Source organism: Hyaena hyaena, unplaced genomic scaffold (genome assembly GCF_003009895.1).
Source record: "Hyaena hyaena isolate Hyena2069 unplaced genomic scaffold, ASM300989v1 scaffold_329, whole genome shotgun sequence".
Taxonomy (NCBI): Eukaryota; Metazoa; Chordata; class Mammalia; order Carnivora; family Hyaenidae; genus Hyaena; species Hyaena hyaena.
In genome coordinates, this window is record NW_024080960.1 from 1,401,670 (window position 1) to 1,427,110 (window position 25,441).

Sequence of the window (25,441 nt, forward strand, 5' to 3'; positions counted from 1 at the left end):
CTTTTAAGACAGAATACTCCAAGATTTTCAAAGTGGTGAATCCTACAAAGGCATTTTAAAATTTGGTTAGAGATGACAAATGTTCTTAGCTGTGAGGTTACAGTTTTGATCCTGGAATCCAGCATTACTAGTTTTTCAGTATAATCTTCAACTACAAAAGTAAATTTTAGTTTTGTGAACAACAAATATAAACGGCTCTTTTCTTTGTTTTCTGACAGAGGAAGACACTGTAAGTACAGCCTCAGAAGAGGTGGGCAGCCCCACAGCTCTACAGAGTATCACTGGGTCAGGTACAGGATCTAAATTGTTGTATTAAAAAAATTTTTGTTTTGTATTTAAAGCTAATATATACCAGTTTAAGAAAGTTACACCAAGATTCTTCTATTTGTAAAAATTCAGTGAAGATTACCTATAGATAAAAGCGGCTAAATTATTCTCACCAATATTGGAGATTAATCTGCCTTATAATTTTAAAAATATCTTATTTGAATATGAACATATCAAAGAGTTTTGACCCTCACATTGAAATAATTTTATTTCTCAGTGCTTGATGTCAATCCAGGTTGTTTTAAATGAATGATATTCAAATACAAGATTTATCTATTAGTCTGTATAATTGTAAATCACATTGATTTATAGGTAATCATATTCCTTTAGAAGATGCTAAAAATCATTTACAGATTATAACAGTGAGCGACACAGAGGCTGGAAAACACTGGTGTGACAATGAGGTCAGAGCGCTTTTACACATATGGTCTGACGAAAAAATTAAGCAAATGCTTGAAAGGGCCACAAGAAACAAAGAAATATTTGAGGAAATTGCCAGAAGACTAATGCAGTTTGGAATAGACAGAGACTGGAAACAATGTCGTACCAAATACAAAAATTTAAAATATGAATACAGAGTTTTACAAAAGAAAAATGGCAACCCTCAAAGAAAAATGAGATTTTATGAAGAAGTTGACTGCATCTTAAGAGGACCAGCTCTCAGAACTGCCAAATGGAAACATGGTAACCTTGAAATTGACTTTTTAAAATAAAAATTCTATTAACTTTTTCTTTGCATGGTAACGTAGTAAAAAATTCCTCAAAAATAAAATCCTCACACTATGATATGTTCAAATGACCCCCAAAATTTAAGAATTTGAATTTCTTTCCAAAACTTATACCAAAATATTCCTAATTCTTAAACTCATTCTTATTTGTCCAACTGCTTAAATGTACTTACTTTAGTGAACTCAAATCTTGAAGACTAATGTATTTTAAATGAAGTCATATGATTCTTTTCCTATGTTCTTCTGTTTTAAGAATTATTTGAAGGTCATACCAAAAACCCAAGAACTCTGAGCATCAAGAGAAAAGCAAATGAAGATGGTAAGAGCGTGAGAATGCCAAGTTCTTCCACACTGAAAAAAACTTCCGTTGCTTTTTCCTGATAAAAGATACTTATTCCTGTCCTTGACAATTTAGACTAAATATATTGTTTATAAGCTGAGTGAGACCAAAAAAGACTGAGCAATGATTTCTTTCATAGCTCATTAGGAGTGAAAGTAACAGTAAATGGAAAATTTCCCAGAGTCAGAAAGTTCTGCACAACTGTCCATTCATCATGAGCCTTTAAATTACAATTTGCAGTGACTGCTATCAGAAGACTGGGATAGAAAACGAAAAAAAAAAAAAAAAAACACAAAGCAGTAAGTTATGAATTTTAGTTTTCTCTAAAGGTAGTGAATAGGGGATGTAACATTTTAGTAACTCAACAAATAAGTCAAATTAATTATGTGAGCTAATTCAAATTTGGTAATAATTCCAAATTGACTCATTATAGCTATCAGAAAAGGTAATACAAGGTAGTATAACATCTAAAAGAAGAAAAAATGCAGAATAAAGGAAAAAGCACTGGACTGAGACTCAGAAAACCTGAGTTCTAGTTTCTCTTTTACCCTAAAAACCCAACATAGAGCAAATCACTGCATCTCTCTGGATATTTAGCATAATCCAACTTCAGCATTTTATAAATTTATAATCTATCAAATTATTTTGAGTATATACAAACTGTAGAAGAGCTTAATATTCACAAAGTGAACATAGCCATACAACTACCACTCAAATCAAGATATAAAACATTATACCCCATCATTAATCATCTTGCTAGCTCCTATAAAGGTTATCATTCTTCTGACTTCTATTACCATAGATTAAATTTGGAATCATACAAGATGTTCTTACTTTTCTGGTATGTGTTAATGTCAAGCTACTTTCACTCAACACTGTGAGATTCATCCATGATTTTACTTGTAGTAGGAGTTTGCTTTTTCACTACTTGTTAAATATTCCATAAATGAATATATATACCACTACCTTTATTCATTCCACTCTCGGACATTTCCATTACTTCCAGATGGGGACTATTACAAATAATGCTATAAAAATTCTTGTGCCCATCTTCCAGTAAACGTATGTATGCATTTCTATAGCGTATATACCCAGGAGTCAGACAGAGGGTCATGGGGTATGCATATATCCAGGTATAGTTCTAAATAGTTTACGTATATCAATGCATTTACTTCCTACCACGACTCTTATGATGTAGGTGCTATCAATATACCCAATTTACAGAGGAAGAAATGGAGGCATAGAAAAGTCTGTGCTCCTGAACCATCTGGCTAACTCTGCCTCCCTGTGAGGTCCAGGGACCACATCTACCCTGTGCAGCACAGTATTCCTAGTACTGACCACAGTGCCTTATATATACACAATAGAAGCTTAACAAGTGTTTTTCAAATAAAGTATTAGGTAATAACTGGAGTCTCCCTACTCTCCATGACCCTTATCGTCTCAAGTGAGGTGAAAATACTATTCTCCATTTTGGACTTACGTCCAAAAATGGAGAATAAAATGAGTTGTCTGACCCTTTCCTTCTTTTCATGCCCTATAGTATATATGCTACTGAAAAGGAAAACTGCCAAGGGCTAACCACACAAAAATATCATTCCCAACCCACTGGATTTTGCCCATTGAACCTTTAAGTACATTAAATCTAGCCCAACAGATGAGAACTCAGAAGTTAGGAGACTTGCCCAAGATCAAGTTGATGTTGCTAGGAAACCTAAGACCAGATTTCAAGTCTCAACGTTATTTCCAATATTGACCAGAATGACAAAGCAGTGGTACTTCGAAACTCTTTTACGGATAGACAAATTCTGCTTCAAACTAATGCAAAAAGCAAACTTCTAAATAATAGTTATAACTGGAAAAGTTGAAAATACTTATGGCTGAAAACTGAGAATCATTAAATTATAAAAGTAATTGAAATAAAGTCTTTCAAAACCAAAGACTGGAAAAATTAGCAAGGATCGCTTTAACATAAGTCACTTCCCCAACCAAAGGTATATAAAACTACAGAAATATGACATATTTGGTCATTATTACTAAGAGATGAATATCAAACTAAAGTTATCACCAGCCTTAAATTTGGCAACTCAAAGCAATTTCTCCGACAACCTATTCCTGTGTACTCCAACAAAGCAAATGAAGATAAATGGAAACTAATTCCATAAAGGTTGTCAGAGTGCATCTGTCTTTCTCATAAGTAGCCTTTCCAGTGATAATGTTAAATACTCTGTTTACAGAACCAGTGTCTATATCTCTTAAGAAAACTGTTCCTGAGATGATTGCAAGTCAGTTTCCTCAAAGCATAACAGAACGAAAAGATTCTACAGAATGTTTCTACAAACAGGAGACCCCCTACGCAATCCAACTTCATCAGGTAAATCTCAAAATTTTTACAAATATGAAAATGTTTATCAGTTGTAGGGTTCAATTCCTAACCCAGGGAAATTATAAGTCACTAAAAGAGTGGGCATTTTCATCTCCTAATTAACCAAGGAAAGGCTAACTAGTTGATTCATGCGATAAATCTATTAAATTTTAATAATTCCTTTTATGGAATCTTCAAAATATGTCCATGTCATTCTAGCTTCCAGAAAACATGCCTGTAGTTTAAACATGAAGATTTCTTTTTTTTAAAGTTTATTTTGCGAAAGAGACAGAGAGTACAGCATGAGTGGGGGAGGGGCAGAGGAGAATTCCCAGCAGGCTCTGAGCTGTCAGCACATGGAGCCTGAGACCAGGCTTGATCTCATAAACCATGAGATCATGACCTGAGCTGAAATTACGAGTCAGCCGCTTAACCAACTGAGCCACCAAGACACCCCTAAACACGAAAATGTCTGATCTTAAAAGGTGTATGTGGTTTGTTCAGAAATCTGCAAACCACTGAACCATAGTTTTTAGAAATGAAAAGCATGTGGTGATTAAATGTATGTGGCATGAATACACAGGCACACACAGTTCACAGCTAAAGAGGACACTGAAAATGTTAAGCTAAAATTCTCCTTGATGAAAAGCAGGACTATGAAATAAATTTGCAAATAGCCAGAACTACTAGAAAGAAGTACTTCTGGATGAACCCACCTGGATTAAGTATGCAGTGCATGACTATCTAGTGATTGATGTTCTATTTGTTTTTACATGAAATACATAATATTGTAACTTTCTTGTACTCTATTATCCCCAAGACTAAATTTTTTAGATCAGAATATGCCTAAGACAAAAACAGAACCAAAATACAATGCAAAAGTGATAACAACCCCACCTTCTAGATTCCATGACTTAAAAAGATAATGCTTACGAAATTCCTTCACCAAAAAGAAAAAAAAAAAACAACGGCAGAATCGTGCTACTGTAATTTTAAAACAACTACTGAGTGGAAGGAGGTGAGGAGACAGACCTCTGCAACAGACCACCACTTGCCACTGTACAGCGTACATAACTAACTCTATATTAAGCTATGATAACAACCTAAGGCACCCAGTTCTATATTCCTTGATTCAATGCCACAGAAAAACATCAGTTCTTAATCTGTGAGTCCTACCTACTGGTTCAGAATAACAGAAGATTTTATCTTCAATACACTAGGGAGACATTCTTCCAATCAGAGTCAGTTCCTCTGAAGGGTAAGGACTTTTGCTAATTCAAAATTTTGAATTGGGAAAATTACGGGAGAGAAACGGCCTCCTCAGTGCACCTTAATGATTCTATGCCTACACAAGGAAACTCTTAAATAGTTTTCCATTAATACATTTGTTCCCCAGAAGCTACTGGTTTCCTTGCCACTGTTATTGAAAACATCACAAGGTCAATCTTCAAACACAGTGTAACAAAGACTTATTTGGTCAAATGAGCGGCCTCACTGATTCCATTTATTATTGCTCTATTATCATATAATTACATTTTATTGCTCTTATCTTGTATTGTCTAAGTGTATAATGCTTCCACATAAAAGCAACTACAGAAGAGTGCATGTACCTGGGACTCGACTTGTATTCACCTTTTAAAAAGTCCCTTTTTCTTCTAGCACATATTTAAAAGGGACCGAAGATGAACATTGTAAGTTATTTTAGTTAAAACGTAAATAATTTTAAAAAATCAAGGTCAGTTCATTTGTCTCCCAGACTGCCAGGCAACTCTATAAAGATCCCTGGTTTCTGCACACCTCTTACCTTCAGAACATCCACGGTAACTTATTCTAAGAATGTTATAATGTTGCTGCGCACTACCATAAGTATATTTTATTTTTCCCTTGGATTCTATATCTAATCTTCCCAAAAAAAAAAAAAAAGGAAGAAAGAAAAAAAAGAAAGTACAGTATTTTAAAACAAGATTTCTAATTAGGGTCAACCCGCAAATATCCAAGTTAGACTCATTCAAGTTAAAAATATTCTTTTTGATTCATAACAGACTATGTTACTCTAGTATTTAAAGAGGAGTACACAAGATGTGAAACTAAACCTCAAATATTTGTGACCCTGAAAAAAATCAAAAAGACTACTTAAATTCAAGTTTGGTGAGGCAAAGCAAATCATTTGGAACGCATTTATACTTGTTGCTCTCATATTGCTGATAAGTATTATTGCCAAGTTCCTTAACTGTTCTAAAAGTCGTTGCTGCAGTTATTGCCTTATGAAAACTTTGTAATACTGTCAGTGATAATGTTAAATCTAGATTTATATCAAATTCCAGGTAGTAAAAAAGGAAACATCACAGAAGCCAAGTTATTTTTTAACTCAAAGGGATGTACCAATTTTTCAAAATCAGTATGTATCTTGTCATACAGGTACTGCTCCCTTTGAAATAAAGAAGGGAGTTACTTTTTGGCCTCTCCTTACTACAACCTTTTCCTTCACTATCTGAAACCCGTGAATCTTTTGCAGATGCACTATTTCCTGTGACTGGTTCATTTTCAGTTAATCTGTAGGAGATCTACAACCGAGAGTTCCTTTTGAATGCCAACTAGCTGCTTCCTGGGGTATGAACTCTAGAATTCCTAAATTCTCATAGCTATGACTACATTCATATCTACAATGTGCTCAACAGCAGCTCTGCCCTTGCAAACAAAAGCTTGTGGTGGGTGGAAGGCTCCGCGCAAACACCTCAAGGTGTCGTAAGTCCTGGACCAGCAGCCACCCTACATAAACCCTTCTCAAAAGCAGCTCCAGGCTCTACAAGATTAAAACCGGCAAGTAGTCGGGGAGAAGTTCCGACCCGGCTAACCCTAGAGAACCAGAGCCTTACAAATTGGCCAGACTCATGAGAGGTGCACGCAGGGAGAAGGAGGGGAGCCCCTAAAGACCATCAAGGCTTGAGGGGTGAGAAGCAAGTCCGGGGATGCAAGGTGGTACCCGCGCACGCCTTGGCCACCTAGTCGATGCCACAGGCAGACACCAATCCAGGTAGCAGAGGTCTGGCTTCCTGGCCCTCAGGCGCGCACGAGATCGCTAACACGGGCCGCAGGAAACCGCTGGTGCCGAAGCAGCAGCACACGCGCCGCCACCCCCACCCCTCAGCCGGTTGCTCACCGGTGCTGCAGCCCCACAAGTCCCAGGGTGATCACATGCGGTACATCTAGCTGCGTGGGCCACTCTCCTGAGGCGATGCACCCGAAGACGCCACATTCCTCTCGGATTCCCAACTCCTCCAGCTCCATGTCGCTGCCGAAAGCACGTGGAGGGACCTGCCGCCGCGGCAGGGGCTTGGGCACTACACCAGCGCCTGCTCGGCCCGTAAGCCTAAAAGCTCGCTTCCTTCCCAGCCGCACGACCCTTGCTACTGCGGCGGCGCGCGCTCCCCAAAGTAAGCGTGATTAGCTTGCCCCCTGCCACCCTGCCCAGCCCCTTCAGGATCCACCAATGAGCACGGAGGGGGCTTGAGCCTCCGCAGCTAGAGGAGGAGTCACAGACGCCTAGGGTGGAGCTAGCCCTCTGCCCGAGCCCTCCGGGAAAGTACTTTGGCTGCACGTGGAAATCTCCGTTATTTTCCAACACCCAAGATTAGGGTGATGAAAGCAGTAGGGTCAACGTCATTTCTATCTCAGAGGATGTAAACTTTGTATGCTCCTCCTCACATGCTTTCCCCCGGCCGTCATTACTTGGTACGCTCCAACCTATGAACCGCTCTCGCGGCGGAGAAAGGGGCCGGTCAGCTAGCCTTTGTAGAATCGGGAGGGGCCGCCAGTGCGCGCCACTTTTCGCCTCTTCTGGAACAGCGCCGGCGCGCGGTGGGGGGCGGCCTGCGTCTCTGCGCCTGCGCGGCGGGAAGCCTGGAGGGTAGAGCTTGCTCCGGGAGTCGCAGTTCCTGCGGGGCGGCGGAGACGTCCGGTGTGAGTCTCTTGCGCTGTGGTGCTGGTGGAGAGCGTGTATCGACTCTCCGGAATACCAGGCCTGCCCGGGGCTGTGTCTGGGCCGCCCTCCCTTCCCAGGCGGGTGAGCCTCTCTGACCACTCCTCTTTTCCAGAGTCCTGTCTCAGTTCCCAGCGCGGCCGCTGACCCCAGCCCACAGAGGATAATGGCGACAGCAGAGGGTGAGTAACAGGCGTCCGCAGGAAAATACCGGGGTCTCCCTTCACTCCGTGGTCTTCCCGCCCTCCTCCCCGCCGCCTAGAGTTTGCGGGCTCGGTGCGCGCCCCGCGGCCCTCCTGGCTGCCTCTCGACCCCAACCCCCGGCGGCTCCTGGTCTCCCTCCAGCCGCCCCTCTAGGCCGCTGGACCGACGGACACGTGGCCCAGGCACCGCCGAGCGAGGCGTCCCGAACTTTCTGAAATACTCGGAACTAGCTCTGGATTGGGGAAAGGGAACAAAGTGACTGCATAGAGAGATGGTCAGGGGTTGGAGAGGTGCCCGGAAATCATGTTGGTAATCAATAGATAATTGCAAAACAATGACAGGAACATATGTATGTATTTTTCAAAGTCCTGCTTCGTATTTAATAATAACCAGCTATTTCCTAGAAGTTAAAAGTGGAATCTACTGAAATTTGCTTTTTTTTCTGTCCAGATTTTGTGTGTACATGAGTGTTTTATAGTCATTTGATGCCGTGATGGCTTTGAAGAGCTCCAAAAGCACCAGGCAAAAAGTTGTTTTTTCAACATTGCTTTTTGCATTCATCATATTTACATAATCACTTTATCTGTGAGTGATTAGATCCTAGGGAAAGATCGCTTGTGACATTTATGCTGATAAAATGTATTTTTCCCCACACCCCCCATTTTAAATTTATAGTGAATGAACTTGCTTGTGTTGGCTAGTCAGTACCTTGTCCTCCACACAAAAAAATTGAACTGAGATAAAAAATTATAGACTAAACAAAAAGATCAAGATGATAACGAGTAACAGCTCCCTAAAATCAGGGTATTAGAGCAGTTTTTTTCCTACCGTACATCCAAACTGGTAGAATCTCAATGGCAGGTTAATCTTTATCAAATGTCACTTTTTTTTTTAATGTTTTAATTATTTCTAGGAGAGAGAGAGAGAGACAGCGTGAGCAGGGGAGGGTCAGAGAGAGAGGGAGTCACAGACTGAAACAGGCTCCAGGCTCTGAGCTGGCAGTCAGCACAGAGCCCGACGCGGGGCACGAACCCAGGAACCGCGAGATCATGACCTAAGCGAAAGTCGGACGCTTAACCGACTAAGCCACCCAGGCGCCCCACAAATGTCACTTTTAGAATTTTTAAATGGCGCTTCCTTGCTCAAAATGTTCAGTGGCAACCCAAGAGCTATTAAAATTCAGTCTGAAGACCCTTTCACCTCCTGCATACTTGCAGAACCCTTCAACCCTAACTTTGATTTTTCTCTTGTGAATCCTAAGCTTACATTCCAGTTCCGTTAATTCACCAAGTTCACTCATCTGTGTTGATTTATGCTGTGTCTACTAGAACATTGCCAGTAGAAATATAATGTGAAACTCTATAACTTTGTTTTCTAGTAGTAGCATTTTAAGAGATTAAATGAAACAAGTGAAATGAATTATAATATATTGTCTGTAGCCCAGTATATCCAAAGCAATACTTTCCACATGTAATCAATATTTTAAATGTGATACTTTTCATCCTTTTTTTTCATCTTGAAATCCACTGTGTATTTTACACTTAAGTCACATTTCAATTTAGAGTAGCCATGTTTCATATTTCATGACTAAATGTGGCTAGTAACTCCCTTACTGGAGGGCACAGCCCTAGATCTTTTTATCTCTTCTCTATGGAAATTCTTTACATTTTAAGACTCTTAAATTTCAATTCTACAAATTTTCAGTCCTCATCAGTTTCTTCTGAATTCATCTACTAGTTCTTAGCAGGTGTTTTGGCACTTGTAATATATGTCTTCAATGATTATGTTTTTATCTATCCATTAATTGAAATTCCTACCCTGTTTAACAACTAGGTAATATGGATTCGACTAAATTGAGGAGATGCAGTAGTTAAAAACTTTCTTTTGCCTTGTAGCTAACCCAGGGAACACCCTTGACTTTCCCCCTCTTTTATCCCCATCTTGAATGAGATTCTTAAAACTTTTACCTTTTAAATACCTTGAGCCTTTTCACCACTGCTTTTTTCTTAGGCCAGGACACTTCTTGGGCTGCATTACTGCAACAGCGTCCTAATTGGTCTTTCAGTCTTTTGTTTTCGTCCATCCACCCCTTCCTCATTTCATTTTCCACACAGCAGCCATAATGATCTTTCTGATATAGAAATCTGTGATTTTGCTGATGTGTTTAAAAGCCACATGGTTGTCCTTAGGGTGAAATCTACATATTAACCAACATGATGTATGAGGCCTGACGAATGAATAGTGAAATGCAAGGGAAGGAAACTGTTTGGGCCAAGAGAGAGCATGTCAAAATCCTGAAAGTGGGATATAGAAATTCATTTATGGAAGTTAGAGTTCTGGGAAGGGAATCAAGAAATTTGAAGTTGGAGCACTGGGCTGAGGCTCTATCTTGAGCCTTTTAAACCTTGGCAGAGAGTCAGGACATTATAATAGGGTGGGGATTCATCCTCTAGGTACCCTGCAGTGTGAGCTATTACACTGAATTGTAACTGGTTTAATGGTTACCTCCCCTAACTGGTGTTCTGACTCCTGCCCAATTCTTGTCTTATTTCCTGCCATTCTTTTCTACTCTAAGCTGCTGCCCTCCTTCCACTAACCTACAGCAGTGTATGCACACACAGTGTTCCAACCATACTGAAATTCTGCCATGAACTCCTTTACCCCATCGTCTCCACCGCTACCTGCCCCTTTCCCTCTTCTGGCTAAAGTGTTTACCCTTCCTCAGATTGCAACCTAATCTTTACTTTGTTCCAGTCTTTCTTCTCTGAGGTCTAGACTAGGTTAGGTGGGTCTGCTGTGAACCTGTGATCCTGTAGTCTGTTTCTCACATCATACTTATTATGGTGTCCTGTTTAATTTCAGCTTCCTTCAGACTCAGGTTGCATGAAAACAGGAACTCTGTCTTGTTTACTGTTATATCCCTAGTGTACCTGGCACATGGACACTTAAAAATGCCAATACTGAGAATGAGTGCCATGTTCTGGAAGCATGAAGGATTTCTTCCCTTGCAAATTTTAAGCCCTTAAACTTGTGTTACCTGATCTTCATCTAAATCATTCTTTCTAATGACCAGAGTCTACTTTTTTTTAAAGGTCTGTGACCTGCATCAAAATTAGATTCTCTTGTCCTCACTTCCTCACAATTTTCTACATCTGTTAGTGTGGAGAAAGGATTAACAGTGGGAGGGAAGAAAGATTAAGAAATACAAGTGCCAGGGGCACCTGGGTGGTTCTATCAGTTAAGTGTACACCTTGATTTCACCTTAGGTCATGATCTCACAGTGAGATCAAGCCCTGCATCAAGCTATGTGCTGTCAGTGTGGAGCCTGCTTGGGATATTCTCTCTCTCTCTCTCTCTCTCTCTCTCTCTCTCTCTCTCTCTCTCTCTGAGCCTCTCCCATGTTCACGTGTGTGCTTGTGAACTGAAAAAAGAAATAGAGGTGCTAGGAAATGGGCTATCTTTAGTGGGTGGGGATGCCTCCCCCTGGACTTTAACTAAAAATCAAGAAACCCTTCTGGCTGAACTTTCCCATTTTGCCTACTACAGAAAGATCTGAGTTTGGAGCCTGCTTGAGATTCTCTACCCCTCCCCTGCTTGTGCTCTTTCTCTCAAAATAAACAAACGTAAAAAATTTTATTTTCTCTAGTTTACTAGCTTGTAAGAATAATATAATATAATATGGTATACATATAGAACATACAAAATACATGTTACTCAAGCATTTAACGTTATCAATAAGGATTCTGATCAACAGTAAGCTATTAATTAAGATTTGAGGGAGTGAAAGTTATATGCAGATTTTTTTACCCTAACCCCCACATCATTCAAGGATCAGTTGTAATTTACATAGTTACAATTTTTCACAAATTTAGGTGAATCAAATATGATGCCTGTGAAAATACTTTGTAGCATATAAGGTTCTATGCAGATGAATGAATTTTTATTAAAATTATTAACCACTTTGTATGTTCCTGGATTCATCATTCTAGATAATTCAGTCTTCAGTTAGGAAATTTTTCCCTTAAATCTGATGTTTCCCGCTTTATTTCCACAGTGCTGAATATTGGTAAAAAACTCTATGAAGGTAAAACAAAAGAAGTCTATGAATTGCTAGACAGTCCAGGAAAAGTCCTCCTGCAGTCCAAGGACCAGATAACAGCAGGAAATGCAGCCAGAAAGAATCACCTGGAAGGAAAAGCTGCAATCTCAAATAAAACTACCAGTTGTATTTTTCAGTTGTTACAGGAAGCAGGTAAGTGGCTCTCCCAATAGCCTCCACGTTTATGTTCTTTCTCACACATGTACTGGTCCTTTTCATGGGGAAATGACATTATTTGGATTAATAGCTTGTTGACTACTAGTTTTATTTTTCAGTTGTTATAGGAAAGCAGGTAGGTGACTCCCTGCACAGTCTCCTGCCTTTTGAGTGTGCGTGCACACGCACAGGGCACACTGATCTCTTTCATGGGGAGTTGACAGTATTTGGATTAACAACATGTTTTGGGGGATGTCTCACAAGATAAGCTTAGTTAAATCAAACCAGGAACTCTTAAATTTCACTGTAACACTTACTGAACTTAGAATTAGTAATGCCATTTAGTTAAGGAATCTTAACAGTTTGCTGTGGTCTTTCTCTGGCACACATAGGTTTTCTGTAACTTTTCTCTCCTGGATATCTTCCTAGGAGAGACTTCTCTATGAAGGAGGCCTGTTCTGGTGTTAGGCAATTGTATTGGAGAGTTGAAATTTAGTACTTGCAATTCTATGCAGTTACTTTTTGCTCTGCCTCTTGGAGATAAGACAGAATTTTAAATCCCTTTTCCACCCAAAAGCCCTGAGAAGTGTTTGAAGTGCTACCACACCTTCTCATCCTGTCCCAAGTGAGGAATTTGAACTAGATCAAAGATCTCCAAGGATACCTCATACTCTAAAACTGAAAGAAGACTGTTTCCTATAGAGGCATCTATTCAAGGATGAAATTAAGATCAGGGGCGCCTGGGTGGCTCAGTCGGTTAAGCATCCAGCTTTGGCTCAGGTCATGATCTCACAGTTTGTGAGTTCGAGCCCCGCATCAGGCTCTGTGCTGATAGCTGGCTCGGAACCTGAAACCTGTCTTTGGATTCTGTGTCTCCCTCTCTTTCTGTCTCTCTCCTGCTCACGCTGTCTCTCTCAAAAATAAATCATTTTTTAAAAATTTTAAAAAAGAGAAACTAAGATCAGAACTTTCTATGGAGGGCACTTGGAGTAAAGAAGGGGGAATTAAGGTAATGGGCTTTTCTGGAGGGATTCAGTTAACAGCTGATTTGTCTATAGTGTATGAAACCTCAGCTAATAAAAGAGTTGGGTTTTTATGGGGCACCTGGCTGGCTCAGACAAAAGAGTGTATGACTCTTGATCTCAGGGTCATGAGTTCAAGCCCACCATTGGTTGTAGAGATTACATAAATAAAGTTAAAAAAAGATTTGAGCTCTTCCCCTCCAATGTAAGAGGCCTCATTACCTAGGATCACTCAGCCTTTGAAATCTCTGGTTCCTTACCTATAAAAGAAAAGCTTAGTTTTTTAATACCCCAGTTCTATCTTAATAATTTTGTCTCCTTTTATTCCCTAGTTGCCCTTTCATTTCTTAGAGCTTCCAGTAAGCATTTTATTTATTTTGAGAGAGAATCCTAAGCAGGTTCTACAGTAACAGCACAGATGTGGGGCCCGAACTCACAAACTGAGATCATGACCTAGGCTGAAATTTAGATACTCAACCAACTAAGCCACCCAGGCACCCTAGCCCCATAAAGTGTTTTTTAAATAAGGTATGTACATTTTTTAGACATCACAGTATTGCACACTTAATAGACAACAGTATAGTACAAATACAACTTGTATATGCACTGGGAAACCGAAAAATTCATCTGATTTGCTTTATTGCAATATTTGCTTTATTGTGGTCTGGAACCGAAACCACATTATCTTTAAGGTATTGTTGCAGGTTTTTTTTTTACCACAATACCTGGAATTTGTTGTCTCACCTCTTCGAAGAATGAAGAGGTGGACACAAAATGAGCAGCAGGCAAAAGCTTATTAGAGTGTAAGATTAGAAAGTAAGAGGGGCGCCTGGGTGGCTTAGTCGGTTAAGCGTCCGACTTTCACTTAGGTCATGATCTCGCGGTTCATGGGTTCGAGCCCCGCGTCGGGCTCTNTAGAGTCTTGGTTGGGTCTCTTGCAGGACTGGGGCTTAGGCTTAGGTTTCCGACATCCCACAAAATTTTAGGTGCATTGGAGGGGCGCCTGGGTGGCTTAGTCGGTTGAGCGTCCGACTTTCGCTTAGGTCATGATCTCGCGGTTCATGGGTTCGAGCCCCGCGTCGGGCTCTGTGCTGACTGCTGGCTCAGAGCCTGGAGCCTGTTTCAGATTCTGTGTCTCCCTCTCTCTCTGCCCCTCCCCTGCTCATGCTCTCTCTCTCTCTCTCTCCTAGAAATAAATTAAAAAACATTAAAAAAAAAAAAAAAAAAAGTAAGTAAGAATAGTAGGAAAGCTCTCTTTCCAGAGAGGGAACATTCAAAAGTGACTGCAAATGAATGCCCGAGGATTCTAGGGAAGGATCCTTGTTTTATAAGGATCTGGTCAGACCTCCCCTATCCCTTCCTCCTTGTTCCTTCTCAGATTCTACCCTTATTGGCTTGCTAGTTTTAGGTGCTGGGTTATCTCTTTCTGATGGGCTCGTTTCCATTGTATGAAGGGTGGTCTATGGCCATACTTAGGTCTTTTGTCAGATTCTGGAGGGGAAACCTGTGGGGGAGTAGACGGGGTATGTTGCATTCTTAAGAGGAACTGAATACCCGAGGGGGCTCGCTTTGGTCAGACACTCCCAGCATTGTTCCAAAACACATGTTTTTCCCACCCAGGGACCTCAAGCCATAATCTTTCCCTCTCTGCCTATTGAATCCTCTTCTTCTATCATAGTATATCTGTAATTTCTCTTAAATTAATCTTTCTAAATCCAAAGGGGAATTTAATAACTTTGTTTTTAGTCAAGATATATATACCTGCCTTCCACAAAATAACAAGGTGATTCAAGTCAATTCAATTCTGTCAGTACAGAAAGGGTTCTTGAATAGTTTTGCCTCTTTCATGCTTTTTGGCTGAACGTTTTTAAGTTAGTGAGGAACAAACTTAATTGCCAGTGTAATTTGTCACCCACACCATAAATCCTTCTATACATTGAAAGTGATTATGTTGCTATAAATTTATTTATTTTTTTTATTTAAAAAAATTTTTTTTTTAATTTATGATTTCTAGGAGAGAGAGAGAGAGACAGCGTGAGCAGGGGAGGGTCAGAGAGAGGGGGAGTCACAGACTGAAACAGGCTCCAGGCTTTGAGCTGGGCAGTCAGCACAGAGCCCGAGGCGGGGCTTGAACCCACGAACATGAGATCATGACCTAAGCGAAAGCTGGACGCTTAACCGACTAAGCCACCCAGGTGCCCCTATGTTGCTATAAATTTAAAGGACCACTCAGATTTCCTAAGTAATATGATTTTAGGATTTTTTTTTTAATGTATATTTATTGAGAGAGCGAGTGCGCTCATGCTGAGGAGGAACAGTGAAAGGGGGACAGAGGATCCAAAGCAGATCTGAAATCAAGAGTTGGGACACTTAACCAACTAAGCCACCCAGGAACCCCAGAAGCTAATTTTTTAATTGTCAACAATTTGTAGTATTAAGCAACTTTTTAGAACTTATATATGTATAAGAGAATGAGATAACTTGGGAGTTTAAAAATGGGCCACTTATTTGTACTGCAAAAAGAACCTAAAATTAGTTTGATGCTTTCTATAGAAACCTGCTCAGTCACTGAGAAACCACCAGTAAAGGAAGCCTTAAAATAAAATTTCTAAAATCAGGGGGCACCTTGATGGCCCACTGTGAATTAGGGCCCCACATCGGGCTTGCTGCTGTCATTACATAGCCTGCTTGAGAATCTCTCCCTCCCTCTCTCTCAAAATGAATAAATGTTTAAAAAAAAAAAAAAAAAAAAAAAAAAAAAAAAAAAAAAAAAAAAAAAAAAAAAAAAAAAAAAAAAAAAAAAAAAAAAAAAAAAAAAAAAAAAAAAAAAGCACCTATGTACCCATAGTAATCACAGTAGGTACAGAGGTATATTTATGTATATACATATATAATATATATACACAAATACGTATGTGTATACATATAAACCCTCAAATAACAAGGTAAATACAGGCCCAAGATTTTGCTTATTCAGTAAGGGACTATTGAGTGCGCTTTTCTTACTTTCTTCCAAAAGTAAGTTAAGGTGACCCAAGTTGTCTCTCTTTGTCCAGGGCTTTCCCAGTTTTAACTTTGAAAGTCTTGGATTTGAAAAGGAAAAGTTTGTTACCCTCACTGAAGTACTCTAACAATTACATTTAAATTACTGTATTTGGGGGGCACCTGGTTGGCTCAATTGGTTAAGCGTCCAGCTTCAACTCAGGTCATGATCTCATGGTTTATGGGTTCGAGCCCCGTGTTGGGCTCTGTGCTGACAGCTAGCTTAGAGGCTGGAGCCTGTTTCGGACTCTGTATCTCCCTCTCTCTGACCCTCCCCTGCTCATGCTGTCTCTCTCTCTCTCTCTCTCAGAAATAAGCATAAAAATTTTAAAAATACATAAAAAAATAAATTACTGTATTTGGCACATTTAATATAACTAAAACTTATTTGGCTCTAGGAAATGATTTTTCAGGTTTTATATACTCTGATATTAAGGAAAACTTAAGTTTTAAAAAATCCTTAGATTTGTTTTAGAGGACAGATTTGGAGTTCTGTTGCCTTATCTAGTTTTTACTCACTGACAGGTAAATAAATAGTATGTCTAGTTGACTCCCAGTGGTCTACTTAAAATTGCTTTCAGGGGCAACTGGGTGGCTCAGTTGGTTCAGTGTCTGACCTCAGCTCAGGTTATGATCTTGTGGTCTGTGCGTTTGAGCCCCGCCTCAGGCTCTGTGCTGATAGCTCAGAACCTGGAGCCTGCTTCGGATTCTGTGTCTCCCTCTCTCTCTGTCCCTCCCCTGCTCACAGTTTCTCTCAAAAATAAACATTAAAAAATCTTTTTAATTACTTTCTTTATAAGCAAGGTTATATTTCTAATTAAGGTAGAAATTAGAGTGGGAAGGACACCAAATGGGAGTTAAATCAGGATTCTAGTTTTCTCATCATCAATCATAAGTAGACTGTAAAATACTGTACAAGTAATAGATATAAGTAATATTATTTCTCTATGGAAATAATATTCTACATACTACACCTGAGTTATAAAATGTCTGGGTTTGGTCTCAGTACTTAAAAATCAAAGCTTAACCCTAAAAGTCTCAGTTCTCCCACAGAAACCTACTGTAATTACATTTAGCTGTGTTAGTAGTCATAGGTATAAGTCTTGCAGTTGCTAAACCACAGATGAGGAGATGGACAGCCTTAATACATGGTGGCCCCAGAGATATGTGGGCTGATTAGTTGTCAGACACAGACATTTTATTTTTTTTATTTTTTAAATTTTTTTTTTTTAAATGTTTTATTTATTTTTAGGAGAGAGAGAGAGACAGACAGCATGAGCAGGGGAGGGTCAGAGAGAGGGGGAGTCACAGGCTGACATCTTATTTTATTTTTTTTATTTAAAAAAAATTTTTTTTTTAATGTTTTATTTATTTTTAGGGGAGAGAGAGAGACAGACAGCGTAAGCAGGAGAGGGTCGGAGAGAGAGGGAGTCACAGGCTGAAACAGGCTCCAGGCTCTGAGCTGGCAGTCAGCACAGAGCCCGACGCGGGGCTCGAACCCACGAACTGCGAGATCATGACCCAAGAGAAAGTCGGACGCTTAACTGACTAAGCCACCCAGGCGCCCCAGACACAGACATTTTAATTCAGAGTATGAAGTGACATTTGCTACATGGTGGGAGTTCTTTTTCTCATTCCATGCAGTCATGAAATTTGCTAAGATGATGTGTACTAGAAGCAAATATCTAAATTGATTTTTTTTTGAAAAAACATTTTTTTCTGTATAAGATTATTTATTACCTTAAATTGATTGTTGTGCCTTCAGTTCTCTTAAATGTGAGGAAAGGATTTTCCTCTGAGTAAAAGTAACAATTGTTTATGTTTAAATGATAGATTTGGACACTAGTCTTTCAAGCTTGGTAGACAACAAATATGACTAATGATTAGCAGATCTAAAAAGGAAAAACTCTTGAAGCCAGGCATGTAGTTACTACCTCAAGTTAAGGAGTGACTTAAATCATCTGCCTGTTCATGAGCATGAACCCAATCATTTTAAAAGTTAAAATGATCGTTAGAGATTATTCTTTCCCAGAGTTCCTGTTTATGTAGCATATTACAATTCCCTATTTCAGTCGAATTGTATTGGTCAAGCATGGAGGGAATACAGGTTTTGAACAGTACAGGTTTTGAGACTGTTTCAGGCACCGTATCTGATTGGCAACATGACCTAGCTTATCAAATTACTTAACTTCTTTGAGCCTTTGTTTCTTTCACTATAAAAATGCAATAATACCTACCTGAAAAAACTTTATAAATGTAATAACACCTACTTGAAAAATTTTATGTATGGTTAAATAAATAACACATAAAACACTTTTAGCACAGTGCAAGACTTCCATATATATTGGTTCCTTTCATGTATGGATATATGTATGTGTGTTTATAGTTTATACGTTTATACATATGATGAAAGATTTTTTTATTTTTTTTCTGAGGAGAAAAAATTGATCTTAGAGGATTAGGTTGGAATTGGAGGTACTAACATTACAACCTGAAGATGAGCGTTATTATGTTACACCCATGCAGGTTTCCAGAAGCTGTCTCAATTCATGTTAATGCTATAGTATTACCTTGTGCTGTGATGTAATAACACTTCTTGGAGAGGCAATATAGCATAGTGGTTAAGTGGGTAGCCCACAGAGTTGAAATAGTGTTGATTGGAAACCCTACTTTATTTAGTACTAGCTGATATAATATTATGCCTCTGTCCTTATCTATATTTTTGGATGTTTGTCCCTATTACCTACCTTCTCAGGTGTTATGAGGATTAAACAAATGAAAACAAATTTATAATGACTGATCTAAAGTAGGTCTTGCTACTTTTTAAAATTAAATTGTGGTGGAGGGTCTGGCTGGCCCAGTTAGTAGACCATGTACTCTTGATTTCAGTGCCCTGAGTTCAGGCCTCATGTTGGGTGTAGAGCTTACTTAAAAAATTAAGGGGTGGCTGGGTGGCTCATCAATTAAGCATCCAACTTTGACCCAGGCCGTGATTTTGTGGTTTGTGAGGTTGAGCCCCACATTAGCTCCGTGCTGACAGCTTGGAGCCTGCTTCAGATTGTGTCTCCCTTTCTCTCTGTCCCTCCCCTGCTTGTACTCTGTTCTCTCTCTCTCTCTCTCTCTCAAAAATAAACATTTAAATTGTGGTTAAAGATACACAACAATTTATCATCTAACCATTTTTAAGACTTTATTTTTAAGTAATCTTTACAGCCAACATGGGGCTTGAACTCACAACCCTGAGATCAGGAGTTACATGCTCTACTGACTAAGCAAGCCAGGTGTCTCTCCTATTAACTATTTTAAAGTGTAAATTCTATGACATTAAGTACATTCAGTTTCCTGTTTTTAGAACTTTTTTATTCTTAAAAACTATGACCCATTAAACAAAACTCTCCATTCTCCCTTCCCAGCTCCTGGTAATCTTTATTCTACTTTCTGATTATGAATCTGCATTTTTTAGGTACCTTATATAAGTCGAGTTACATAATATTTGTCTTTTACTTCACTTAGCATAATGTTTTCAAGGTTTACTCATGTAGCATGTATCAGAATTTTATTTCTTTTTATCTTTTTTTTTTAATATTTTTATTTATTTCTAGGAGAGAGAGAGAGACAGCGTGAGCAGGGGAGGGTCAGAGAGAGAGGGAGACACAGACTCTGAAACAGGCTCCAGGCTCTGAGCTGGCAGTCAGCACAGAGCCCGAGGCGGGGCTCGAACCCACGAACTGCGAGATCGTGACCTAAGCGGAAGTCGGATGCTTAACCGACTAAGCCACCCAGGCGCCCCATTTTATTTCTTTTTAAAATGACTGAATTTTGGTTATGTATTCATCTGTTGATGTCTGTTAAGAGTTGTTTTCCCCTTTCGGCTATTGTGAATTATGCTGTTGTGAACTTTGGTGTACAAGTATCGATTTGAGTCCCTGCTTTCAATTCTTTTCTATACTGCTATTTCTAGAAGTGTTATTACATGGTAGCACAAAGTAATACTGTAGCATTAACATGATTAAAATATCTCCTGGAAACATGTATAGGTTAATGCTCATCGTCACACTGCAGTGTTAGTACCTGGAATACCTAAAAGTGGAGTTGATCAATTATATGGTTCATAATATATTGTTACTAGTATTAGGTTATTTTCCAAGGCCCCCAAATAAAATAGCCCCCCTCACAAGTTAGCTCTTTATCTTAGTTTTCTACTAACAGTTTGAGTAAAAGAGAGGGGAAAGGAAGAACAAATGTTTTCTTTGCTCCTGGCCACATTGGCCACAGTTCCTGCTGCTACCTATTGGATACTTTTTTTTTTAGGGATTATTTTCTTCAGACATTAAAAGAAAAGGGCTATCCCGAATGTAGGGCTATATCTGATTGTGAAAAGTAGGTTGATATATTTTTTTAAATGTTTGTTTTTGAGAGAGAGAGAGAGAGAGACAGAATGTAAGCAGGAGAGGAGCAGAGAGAGAGGGAGACACAGAATCCAAAGCAGGCTCCAGGCTCTGAGATGTTAGCACAGAGCCCATTGATAGGGCTCAAACCCATGAACCACGAGATCAAGAGCTGGTCTGAAGTTGGGTGCTTAACTTACTGAGCCACCCAGGCATTCCATAGGTTGATATTTTATAAGGCCCATGTAATACTGGACTATCAAATATGAGAATCTTATAAACAAATCTGATTTAAAGATAATTAGTACCACTTAGATGAGTTATATGCCTAATGCAGTTAGGTAAGCAGTAGCAGAGAAGTTGCTCAATAAGTAATTTTTGAATGTATGAATGACTGAATGGTAAAGACTCTGAGACCCAGATCTTCTGATCCACTATATACTTTGCCATGCAACATTAAAATATTGCTAAAAATTTGATAAGTATTAAGAAAGCCATATTAATAATTTTGTTTTCCTACTTTGACTTTTAAAAAAACTACATTTAAGGGGGGGTGCCTATGTGGCTTAGTCAGTTTGGCGTTCAACTTCTACTCAGGTCATGATCTCATGGTTTGTGGGTTTGAGCCCCATGTCGGGCTCTGTGCTGATGGTTCAGAGTCTGGAGCCTGCTTTGGATTCTGTGTGTGTCTCTCTCAAAAAGAAATGAACATTAAAAAAAATTTCTTTAATTACATTTAGGGGTAACGCATTTGGCTAGATAGAGTTTTTGTTTCATTTTGTTTTGTATAAACAGAGTTTTATTATGCCTCACATCTACCTTTTATTTAAAAAATTTTTTTTACATTTATTTACTTTCTTTTAATTTTTTAATGCTTTTATTTATTTCTGAGAGAGAGAGAGACAGTGTGAGCAGGGGATGGTCAGAGAGAGGGAGACACAGAATCTGAAACAGGCTCCAGGCTCTGAGCTGTCGGCACAGAGCCCAACGCGAGGCTTGAACCCACGAACCGTGAGATCATGACCTGAGCCGAAGTCGGATGCTTAACCAACTGAGCCACCCAGGCGCCCCTACATTTATTTATTTTTTGACAGAGTGAGACAGAGCGTGAGCGGGAGAGGGGCAGAGAGAGAAGGAGACAGAATATGAAGCAGGCTCCAAGCTATCAGAGCCCAATGCGGTGCTTGAACCCATGAACCATGAGATCATGACCTGATCCAAACTCAGACACTTAACTGACTGAACCACCCAGGCGCCCCTCAAATCTACCTTTTTAAACACAAATTTAAGGGGCACCTGGGTGGCTCAGTCAGTTGAGTGTCCGACTTTGGTTTAAGTCATGATCTCATGGTTCATGGGCTCAAGCCCCATGTCGGGTTCTGTGCTGACTGCCAGCTCAGAGCCTGGAGCCTGTTTCAGATTCTGTGTCTCCCTCTCTCTCTGACCCTCCCTTGCTCACGCACTCGCGCTCCCCCCCCCCTCAGAAATAAATAAAACATTAAAACACACACACACACACAAATTTAATGCTTTTTAAAAAAATTTTTATCAATGTATAGGTATCAAAACTGCTTTCACCAGAAAATGTGGGGAGACAGCTTTCATTGCGCCTAAGTGTGAAATGATTCCAATTGAATGGGTTTGCAGAAGAATAGCTACTGGTTCTTTCCTCAAACGAAATCCTGGTGTCAAGGAAGGATATAAGTTTTACCCACCTAAAGTGGAGATGTTTTTCAAGGTAATTATTTTATATTTCTGTGTCTTACTATAACATAGCAACAAACTTAACAATTTCAAAATCAGAAGATTTAACCATCATTAAAGCTTTCGATATTGCAGTTGTTATTACAGAAATATATGTCAATAACATACACTTCTGTTAGCAATGATAAATCAGATTTTTAAAAGAAAACATTTGTGAAACTCTACTTAATCTTACTTTGGTTCAAGTTTGCTACCAAAATGAATAAAGTTACCTGGAAGAAAAGTAACAATTCAGAAACTTAAAATTTTTGTTGAAAAGTTTGAAGTAAAGGCTAACACAAGAGATCTTTTTATATTCAAATACAGAAAAAACTATTACCAATGTCTCTACAAGCGAAAACATAAAGATGTAGTAATTAGTGGTTATAAATTTGTATTTGTTTTCTGTATTGAAACTGCTTTTCTCTTTCCATCTTTCTTTATGGTGTTAAGCATAGTTCCAACATCAGAAGTAATGTCAGTGTAACTTTTTTAATGTTGTATTTATTTTTGAGAGAGAGAGAGGGAGATACAGAATCTGAAGCAGGCTCCAGGCTGAGCTAGCTGTTAGCACAGAGCCCAATGTAGGGCTCGAATGCAGGGTTATTATTAGATAATTCAAAAGACTTCATATAAAGACAAGTAAAAAGAGATTTTCATTTTATTCTAAGTGTCCCAATTTCACATGAAAGTTTTATTTTATGAATTTTTGATTTTTCTTATAACCATAATGTAAACATTTTAAGGTAATTAGTTCACTGATTACACTTGATTTGGGCCAAAAGACTGAGAGGCGATTTTAGTTAACTGTTCAAAAATGTTACACTGAGGGGCACCTGGGTGGCTCAGTCGGTTAAGCGTCCGACTTTGGCTCAGGTCATAATCTCATGGTTCATGAGTTCAGGCTCTCTGCTGTCAGTGCAGAGCCTGCTCAGATCCTCTATCTTCCTCTCTCTCTGCTCCTCCCCTGCTCACACTCTTTATTCATTTTTTGAGAGAGAGAGCAAGCAGGGGAGGGGCAGAGAGAGAGGGAGACACAGAATCTGAAGCAGGCTTCAGGTGCTGAGATGTCACCACAGAACCCACTGCGTGGCTCGAACTCCTAAGCCGTGAGATTATGACCTGAGCCAAAGTCAGACACTTAACGGACTGAGCCCACCCAGGCACGCCAATAAATAAACAGTTTTTTAAAAAAATAACTTTGAAACTTTTTTTTACAAAAAAATAAAAGTAGACAAATTAAAAATAATTGTTGGGGCACCTGGGTGGCTCATTCGGTTAAGCATCAGACTCTTGATTTCAACTCAGGTTGTGATCAGGCCTGTGGTTTGAGAGATCAGGCCTATGTTGGGCTCTGCACTGACAGCATGGAGCCTGCATGGAATTCTCTATCTCTCCCTCTCTCTCTCTCTCTCTCAAAATAAATAAACTTAAAAAAAATTATTACGAGTTAAAGGGTTATTTTAATCAAAAATTAAGTAGTTAGAGAAAAATATTTCTGAGGAATTCATGGTCAAGGAAAAAAGGACTTCATTTATCTCTAAAGTTTAAGGTTTTTATATGTAAAATAATTGTATTCTTACACTTTATTTGCAGGATGATGCCAACAATGATCCACAGTGGTCTGAAGAACAGCTAATTGCTGCAAAATTTTGCTTTGCTGGACTTGTTATAGGCCAAACTGAAGTGGATATCATGAGTCATGCTACACAGGCTATTTTTGAAATACTGGAGAAATCTTGGTTACCCCAGAACTGTACGCTGGTTGATATGAAGGTACAAATAAAATGGAAGTTTGAGAGTAAATATTGCAACTAAGAAATGTCTTTAGTTGTGGAGTTTTGAAAGCTTTTCTTTGGTGATATGCTGTTTCTAGATTGAATTTGGGGTTGATGTAACCACCAAAGAAATTGTTCTTGCTGATGTTATTGATAATGATTCCTGGAGACTCTGGCCATCAGGAGATCGGAGCCAACAGAAAGACAAACAGGTGAATGCTTCAGGGGTTTTTTATTCTTTGCAAGATCAGACTGGGATAGAAGTGAATAGGAAAATGGGAGGAAAAGAAAAGGCAATTATTGTTCCCTATGTTAAGAGCATAAGTTGACGGCTATTTACTTTTTAGGATAAATATGTCTTAAATTTCTTGTACCCTAAAAAAAAATAATAGGAATAGTAGTTTACAAAGCAGATTTCTCATTTATTATGACTCGCACATGACAAGTATTATCTTTGTTTGGCTAATTGAAAACTAAGGCAATGAGAGGATGATAGATACCTTATAAGAATAAGTGGCAGATCTGGAGCTCTGTCCCAAGTGTTCTGGATCTTATCAGGCTCCATTTCTGCTCTGTCTTATTTATAAAAAACAAAATTAGGGCAAATGTTCTCTATACTTCATGCATAAGAATTATCAGGGCAGTTAACTGTAGTTGCTAGTGTAGGAAAACACTTAATGAAATGAAATAAAAATACAAGTATACTTCACTGTCTGAACTCCTCTAGTCTAATTCAAGGAATGAATTTATAGATTCATACATTTTCAGATACATTCCTTGTTTTGCAAGCTCTACATAATCTACCCAAAACTCATAAATCAAGTAACTTCAGTTAGTAAGAATATTACTACTAGAATATTTGTATTCTAATTTTTCTATCCTATTTTCTAGTCATATCGTGACCTCAAAGAAGTAACTCCCGAAGGGCTCCAGATGGTAAAGAAAAATTTTGAGTGGGTTGCAGAAAGAGTAGAGGTAAAACTTTTGTAGTAAACTCATACTGTACTGTGTTTTTTTCCAAGAAAATCTAGCTTCAGAAAGGAAAATGAAAGTGAGAAAGTGCAGTTACTTTCTTTTTTCCATTGATTTTAACAAAAGGAGCACTTAAGGGCCCCTGGGTGGCTCAGTTGGTTAAGCGGACAACTTTGGCTCATGTCATGATCTCAGTTTGTGGGTTCAAGTCCCACATCAAGCTCTGTATTGACAGCTCAGAGTCTGGAGCCTGCTTTGGATTCTGTGTCTCCCTCTCTCTGTCCTTCCCCTGCTCTTG

General features: G+C 39.1%; 2 protein-coding genes across 2 annotated transcripts in view; one reads left to right on the forward strand and one right to left on the reverse strand.

Annotated features, from left to right (window-relative positions):
* Positions 1-7,179, reverse strand: part of PPAT (phosphoribosyl pyrophosphate amidotransferase) — a 32,077-nt gene extending 24,898 nt beyond the window's left edge. Inside the window, exon 1 of the mRNA XM_039249053.1 lies at positions 6,921-7,179. Within this exon, the coding sequence (XP_039104984.1) occupies positions 6,921-7,048 (128 nt within the window). The 5' untranslated portion in view covers positions 7,049-7,179. The remainder of the gene's footprint in view (positions 1-6,920) is intronic.
* A 472-nt stretch (positions 7,180-7,651) lies between these two features.
* The window catches only part of PAICS (phosphoribosylaminoimidazole carboxylase and phosphoribosylaminoimidazolesuccinocarboxamide synthase), a 28,063-nt gene continuing 10,273 nt past the window's right edge, over positions 7,652-25,441 (forward strand). The window contains exons 1-6 of the mRNA XM_039249043.1: positions 7,652-7,921; positions 11,998-12,195; positions 22,210-22,388; positions 23,990-24,169; positions 24,270-24,383; positions 25,063-25,146. Of these exons, the coding sequence (XP_039104974.1) occupies positions 7,906-7,921; positions 11,998-12,195; positions 22,210-22,388; positions 23,990-24,169; positions 24,270-24,383; positions 25,063-25,146 (771 nt within the window). The 5' untranslated portion in view covers positions 7,652-7,905. The remainder of the gene's footprint in view (positions 7,922-11,997; positions 12,196-22,209; positions 22,389-23,989; positions 24,170-24,269; positions 24,384-25,062; positions 25,147-25,441) is intronic.